General features: G+C 34.3%; 1 protein-coding gene across 1 annotated transcript in view; it reads left to right on the forward strand.

The window, feature by feature from the left end:
* Positions 1-8,351, forward strand: part of CAPN14 (calpain 14) — a 124,620-nt gene that overhangs the window by 3,269 nt on the left and 113,000 nt on the right. The window contains 3 exon segments of the mRNA XM_044659591.1: positions 1,060-1,203; positions 1,367-1,503; positions 7,090-7,264. Of these exon segments, the coding sequence (XP_044515526.1) occupies positions 1,060-1,203; positions 1,367-1,503; positions 7,090-7,264 (456 nt within the window).

Below are 8,351 nucleotides of genomic sequence, written 5' to 3' on the forward strand. Positions count from 1 at the left end.
CTCCTCTCCTCTCCTCTCCTCTTGTGATTCCTTGGTGTAGTGAACTCCCAATGAAGAACTGGTACCTACTGAACAATTTACAATCTTTTTGTTTTTTGCTTTTGCATGATAAACATATGGTTTACTCCCACTCAGTGACTGATCTCTTGTAGGAGATCACAAAACACTCCCAACTACATTATTTAATTAAACCTCTCAGAGGAAAATAATTAAGCCAACATCAACTCTTCCCATCCCTTCCTGACTTCCTATAACAGGTATTGTCTAGAGATAGCAAGGCCTTGGTTCAAGTCCTACTTGGCTCTGTGACCCTGGAAAAGATAATGTCTGAGCCACTGAACCTAAAAATTGCAGAATCAGTGCTAACCTGTATTTGTAGGAGTTTTCTCCATGGGAGTTCCCTAGATTAATTAAAAATCTTTGGTCCATTTGGTAAAAAAATATGTAGCATATATTGGCTCTGAATATCAATATCTATTTCATGTTTGTTAGTTGTTTCCACAATGAGATGACTACAAGCTCTGGGAAGGCAAGACTTTGTAATACAATTTTCTCATAGGAAGCTTGGGGGAGTTTGAGTGGTGAATAGAGTAATAAATATAAGGTCAGGGAGGCTTGAATTAAAACCCAGTCTCATACATTTACTAGCTTTTGTGATCTTGGGCAAGTTGTTTAACTTCTACTTGCCTCTGTTTACTTATCTGTAAAATAATGATAAAAGTTGTATCCATCTCCCAAGATTAATGTGAGGATAGAATGAGATCATATTCGTAAAGTGCTTTGCAAAACTTAAAGCATTGTATAAATGCTAGCTATTATCATTGCTGTTATTATGGCTAATTATTATTAGTGCTGGATCTGGAGTCTGAAAGACAACCTGCCTCCTGGGGTTATTCTGAAAATTAAATGGGATAATAACTGCAAAACACTAAGCTCAGTGCCTGGCTAATATAATAAGTACTATATAAATGCTGGATTGTTATTGCTATTATTTTCTCAATGTTGCATTGCCTTGCACAAAACAGACATTTAACAAATATTTGTTGAAGAGAAGAAAAGAGAATTGTGTGTTGATTTGTTCCAGGAAACTGCTGGTTCTTGGCTGCACTGGAAGCACTCACATTCCAATGGGACATCCTAAGCCGGGTAGTGCCTGTGAACCAGAGTTTCACCAGGAAGTATGCTGGCATTTTCCTCTTTCACGTAAGTCTCCTTACTGAATCCACCAGTAAGAAGGTAGAGAACACCCCTTGCAAATATCTGGCCTGAATACAAATATGTGGTATCTTAGATGGAAACTTTGTCCCACATGCTGGGATGCTTCATCTTCCTCACTATCACCAAGCATATCTGGCTCTCTTTCCAGTTCTGGCATTTTGGTGAATGGGTTCCTGTCGTGATTGATGACCGTCTACCCGTGAATGAGGCTGGTCAACTGGTCTTTGTCTCTTCCACCTGCAAGAACTTGTTCTGGGGAGCTTTGCTGGAAAAGGCTTATGCAAAGTAAGAGAGAATCATTAGAAATCCAGATAGATAGATAGATAAATAGATTGATGGATAGATGGATGGATGGATGGATGATGGATGGAGAGAAAGAGATAGAATGGATGGATAGAAAGACGGATGAGTAGATATATAAAAAGTTTGGTGAATGGGTGTATAGGTAAAGATTGATGATGGGTAGTTAGCTAAATGGATGGATGAAAAGATGGATAATAAATGGATCGATAGATAGATAGACATACAGATAGATAGGTAGACTGACAGCTAGACAGACATACAGAGAGACAAAATAGATAGATGATAATAGAAAATTTATTAAGGTCTTTTTTTGTGTCAAGTACTGTACTAAGTACTGGGATTGTAAATATAATTAAGAAAGACATTCTGGAGCTTTAATGGGATAAAGAAAAAAATGGGCCCTTTCAGCTTCTGGGACATTATCACCAGAGCTATAAAAGAGAATTGGGAAGGGAAAGCAAATGGGATATGGGAAGGGCACTTCTTTACATGGCAACTATACAGCATTGAGGAGGAGATAGATTTCAGAGAGAGTTCAGGGATATATGAGGAGAAATATGGCTAGAGTCATTCCTAAAACTATTGTCATTGGGAGGGAGTCACCAATGAGAAAAGGAGAACTCCAAGGCAAAGATTTCACAGTGTGACAATATAGAGAGCAGAGGAGGAGGATTCTGGAAGAAGTCTGGTAGTGAGTGAACTCTTCTCCCCTCTTTGTGTTCCTCTGTATGTGTTTATGTCTGAGTATGTTTCTGTTTGTTTATGTGTCTTTGGTTCTCCCTGGACTCAAAGAATGCAGATTCATATTCTACTTCTGGCTTTTACTTGTCTTGTCTTGGACAAATCACTCAACTTTCTCAAGACTCATTTTTTTCACCTGCAAAATAAGAGGGTTGAATTAAATAATCTCTGAGGCCTCTTCAAAGTCTATATCTGTGCTCTATTATGATCTATGATCTATACTGTGTCTATCTTTCTTCCCCTGTAATTCTCTCTATAACACTTCTTTGCTCTAGAAACGTGTGTGAAACTTTATATTGAAGAAAACAAGGTCAGTGACCAAAGAATTGAATTAAATGAGTAACATGAAGACCTGGATGAGAATTCTGAACTATAAATTCCAGTTCAGTCACTATATTCTCTGTAGTCACAGGCACAGATTGTTTGTTTTGAAGGGGACCTGTATTTTTTCCAAAAAATAATCATTTTTTTAAATAAAAGTCCTCTTTTTCTCCTCCCACCTCCCTCCCACTCTTACTCTTTCCCATTAAGATAGAAAAGAAAAAAAAACCTGATCCAAACATGTATGCTCTAGATAAATAAATTCACATATTAGTCCTGTTTATATTCCTCAGTCTGGATGCTGAGTACATTATCTTCATCTGGAGGTGGGTAGAGTGCTTCAAAATGAGTTCTCTGGAACTCTCATTGCTTTGTTCAGGGCTCTTCAGTCTTTCACAAGTGTTTGTTTTTAACAATACTATTGCTATTGCATAACTGATTCTTCTCACTTCACTCTTTATTAATTCATATAAGTCTTCCTAGGTTTCTCTGAAACTAGTCTCTTCATCATGTCTTGTAGCACAATGATATTCCATCACAAACATTTATACTTGTTCAGCCATTGTCTGATTGATAGACACTTCTTCAATTTTCAGTTTGTGATCAAAGGGGAAAAAATTGCAGATATATGTACATATATGTGTTCTTTTCCTTTTTCTCTGATCTCTTTGGAGGAGAGACCTGATGGAAGTATTGCTGGGTCAAAGGCTATGCACAGTTTAATAACTTTTTGGAAATAGTTCCAAATTGTTTTCCAGAATGATTGGACAAGTTTGTAGTGTATCAATGTATCTGTTTTCCCACAATCTCTTTGCCATTTCCCATTTTCCGTTTTTATAAACTTTGTCAGTCTGATCTATATGAAGTAGAACCAGATTCAGAGCTTTTGGTTGTACATTGTTCTAATTATTAGTGATTTAAGGTATTTTTTCCAATAGGACTATTGATAGCTTGGATTTCTTTCTGTGAAAACTGCCTGTTAATATACTTTGATCATATAAAAATTGGGGAATAGATCTTTTTTGTTAAAATTCAAATCAGTTCTTCTTTTAAATTCTTACCCTCTATGTTAGAATTGATACCAATTATTGATTCCAAGGCAGAAGAGTGGTAAGGGCAAGGTAATGGGAATTAAATGACTTGCCCAGCATCACACAGCTAGGATATGTCTGAATTCATATTTGAACCCAGTACCTCCTGTCTGTAAGCCCTGGTCTCTTTCCATTGAGCCTTAGCTGCCCTTAAATCATCTCTTTGTATGACTTGGAAATTAGCTCTTTATCAGAGAAAGTTGCTACAAAGATTATTTCCCACTAGCTTGTTTCTCATCTAGTTTTGACTCCACTAGATTTTCAAATTCTATGAAATCAAAACTGTTCTTTTTATATTCTACCTCTATCTTTTTTCCTATCATTTTATATTCTATCTTAAAGTCTATCTCTATCTTACCATCCTCTATGTTTCTTGTTTGGTCATGAACTTTTCCTCTAACCATAGATCTGACAGGATATTTCTTTCTTCTAATTTTTTTCATGATGTCATTCTGTCTAAGTCATGCACTCGTGTGGGGCTTATTTTGGCCTAGGGTGAGATATTATTGGTCTATGCCTAGTTTTTGCCAGCCTGCTTTACATGTTTTCCCAAATTTTTTGCTACATGATGAGCTCTTGCCCCAATAGCTGGTATCTTTGCTTATTTAATTCTGTATATTATGTACCTAATCGAATCCATTGATGGATTTCTCTAGTTTTTAGGCAGTAGCAAATTGATTTGATGATTGCTTTTTTGTAGTATAGCAGTACTCCAAGATTATCTTTCTTACTACTTTTGAAAAAAAATTATTTCTCTTGAAATACTTGAATTTTTAAACTTTCAAATAAATTTTGCTCTTTATTTTTAGCTTTGTAAAGTAACCATCTGGTAGTTTGGTTGGTATAGCACCAAGTAAATAAGTTTAGGTAGTATTATCATTTTTATTATATTGGCTTGGCTTGCCCATGAGCAAACCCTCTTTCTCCAATTATTTAGATCTATCTTTGTGTAAAGAATTTTGTCATTGTATTCATAGAGTGTCTGTGTATGAATTGGCAGGTGTATTCTGAAATATTTATATTTTTTCCTAGCTGTTTTAATTGGAATTTCTCTTTCTAGTTCTTCCTGATGAATTTTGTTAGTAACAATCAGGAATGCTGATGCTATATGAAGGGATGTTTTCTCTCCTGCCATTTTGCTGAAACCGCTAATTCCTTTGATTAGTTTTATAACTGATTCTCAATAGTTCTCTAAATAACCATCATATTATCTGCAAATTTTGATAAGTTTTTGCCCTTATTGACTATGCTTATTCCCTGGATTTCTTTTTCTTGTCATTACTCTAACTAGTATTTCTAGCTCTATGTTGAAAATTAATGATGATCATGCCCCTCCTTGCTTTATCTTTGATCTTATTGGAAAGGCTTCTAGCTCATTACATTTATGCTGACTCTTAGTCTTAAGTAGGTAGTAATTTTTATTTCAAGGAAAAAACACATTCCAATACTTTAGTGCTTTTTAAAAAATTGGAATGAATATTTGTCAAAATATTTTTCTGCATCTATTGATATAATGTAACTTTTATTGTTTTTATTATTAATCTAGTTAATTATGATTATAGTTTTCTTGATATTGAACTATTTCTGATATAAATCATAGCACAAAATCTTTGTAATATGTCACTGTCTCCTTTGATAATTTATTTGTAAACTGTTGCAGCTATATTATTTAGGGATATTGGTCTATGTCTTACTGTGTCTTGAGTCTCTTGGGTTTATGTATTGAGTATATTTGAGTCAGAGAAGGAATTTTATAGAATTCTTTATTTTTCTATTTTTCAAACAATTTAGTCAATATTAGAATTACTTTTTCATTATATGATTGAAAAGATTTGCTTTAAAATTCATCTGGTACTGGATGACTTTTCTTCCCTTTTGGAACTTCATTTATGATGTGTTCAATTTCTTTTTCTGAGAATAAGTTGTTCTTTATTGCTTACTCTGTTAATTGAAATATTTAATATATTTTCAAATATTTATCCATTTAATTTAGATATTTTACTGACATATAATTGGATAAAATAGTTTCCAATTCTTTAATTTTTTTCTTCATTGGTATTTTTAACTTTTCTCTTTTTTTCATACTGATTTGGTTTTATTTTTATTTTTTAAAATCAAGTTAGTTAATGTTTTATTTTATTTTTTTATTAATTAATTAAATGACTTTTTGTTTTTAATTTTATTAATCTCTTTGAATTTCAGGATTTCTATTTTGCTGTTTAGTTTGAGGATTTTGATTTATTAGTTTTCTAGGTGTTTTTCTCATTGTCATATGGTCAAATTTTTTATTTGCTCTTTCACTCTTTCAGAAATATAAAATTTTCCTGAAGGACTTCATTGACACTATGCCAAACATTTTGGTATATTGTTTCATTATTGTCATTACCTTTAGTTAAATTATCAATTATGATTTCTAATATTTGCTCTTCAACTCATACTTTTTTAGGATTAAGTTATTTAGTTCCCAGTTAATTTTTAATGTTTTATTCAATAATCCTTTATTGACTATAATTTTTCTTATAGTATGGCCTATAAAATATATCCTTAGTATTTCTGCCCTTCTGCATTTGTGAGATTTTTATGCCTTAATTAATAGTCAGTTTTTGTAAAAGCACCATAAATAGCCAAGAAATATTAAAATAGCGTTCTCTTCCCATTCAATAATCTCCAAAAGTTTTTCATACCTAATTTTTTCTAACATGGTATTCTATTCTAGTCTAAAATGTAAACTTCTTTCCTTGGTAGTCTTTGGCTAGATTTATCTAACTCTCAAAAAGGGAAATTGAGATCCCAGAATTATAGTTTTACTCTGTAACTCATTTCTGTTTTCCATAACTCATTTCACTTTTCCTTTAAGTATTTGTTGCTATCTACCAGTACATTTAAGTTTAGTATTGATATTAATTTTACTTTTTATCTTGTCTTACTTTTCTCATATATTTTTATCTTTTCCCTTAAAACTGTTCTTGAGATCCATCTTACTTATACTTCATTTCAATACAATTCCTCCTTTAATCTACTCTTCTTATTCCCCTCTCTGTCTTCTTTTTTCCCCTCCTGTTTCCCTGTTGAGTGATATGTATTTCCGTACCCAATTGTGTGTATATGTGCGTGTCACAATTCTTCTCTCCTTTCAAATGTTCAAGTGTTACCTACAGCCAACACCCCTTCTCCTTATTTATATAATCTTCGTTTTGCCCACCCTGATTATGTGAAATAATTTCCCTCCTCCCGTAAAGGGAGTTTTCTGAGTAAGATTTTTCTCCGTTTTTTGGTAGGAAGAAAAAGTAAAACATGAACTTAGAGAATCAAAAATAGATTATAGAATGGAATTATAGAACACAAAACTGGAAAGTACCCAGATAAGGTGAACAATTTTTGCAAACTATCCTTCTCTATTTTACTCTTTTGGCAGGCTCTCAGGTTCCTATGAAGATCTGCAGATTGGACATATTTCAGAAGCCTTTGTGGACTTCACAGGAGGTGTGACAGCTACAATTGAACTAGCAAATGCACCTCATGATCTCTGGGAGCTCCTCACCAGAGCCACTTGCAAAAGATCCCTCATTGGCTGTCAGACCCATCCAGGAGTAAGAATTGGGCTTGGGCTCTGGTCTTAACACTACTCTCTGTAGTAATGTTCTGCTTACACTCTATGTGCTCTTCAATTACTTCCCTTCTGCTCTAATGCCCCTGCCCCTTGCTCCATTTCCATGAGATAATTAATAATAACAACTAGCATTAATAATAATAATAATAATAAACTAGCATTTACATAGTACTTTAAAGTTTGTGAAGTGCTTTACAAATGATCTTCCTCTATTCTCATATCAGCACTGGAAGTAGGTAGGTGCTATTGAATTAAAGTGGCTTGTCCAGAGCAGATCAAATTTAAACTCAGGTCTTCCTGACTCTAGGTCCAGTGCTCTATCCACTGCATCACCTAGCTGTTAAATCCCTGAAAACAGCTCCTGTTCTAAACTTTACATTGATCTGCTCCATCTTATCACTGCAGACTGCTGCTTTAGTACTCAAGTGCAAACCACTAATCAGTGAGCACCCAGTTATTAGGCATCTAGAATGCACAATGTCTGGCTATGTGATGGACAAAACCAATACAATATAGCCTCTGCCCTCAGTGAACTTACTCCAGAAATGGGAGGGAGGAGAATAATATGTACATTTTTGGGATAAGAGCATTATATCTATGATTTTATTAGGAGAGAAAACCTTGCAGGTGAAGAAACTCCAACTAACAGTGCATATAGATATCCAAGCTGTAGCTTAGCCCAAGAGGGGTTTGGCATCAGAAACAGGTGATTTAAAGAGTGGAGATGACATTAAAGAAAAGACATTATTTGTTTGCTGCTGCATTCTAAGGACCAGGAGATTTCCATTTAACTTGCAACTGACACCTTTCATATGTGTTGTCCTCCCTATTAGAGTGTGAGCTCCCTTGGAGTAGGAGTCAGCTTACTTTTTGGTTTATCTTCTTGGAATTTAACAAGGCTTTGTACAAGTCCGTTATATACCTGTAGGGAGCTCATAATAAGTACTTTCTTCCTGCCTATCCTCCCTTCTTTCCTTTCCTTTCCTTTCCTTTCCTTTCCTTTCCTTTCCTTTCCTTTCCTTTCCTTTCCTTTCCTTTCCTTTCCTTTCCTTTCCTTTCCTTTCCTT

This window comes from Gracilinanus agilis, chromosome 2, assembly GCF_016433145.1.
Source record: "Gracilinanus agilis isolate LMUSP501 chromosome 2, AgileGrace, whole genome shotgun sequence".
NCBI lineage: Eukaryota > Metazoa > Chordata > Mammalia > Didelphimorphia > Didelphidae > Gracilinanus > Gracilinanus agilis.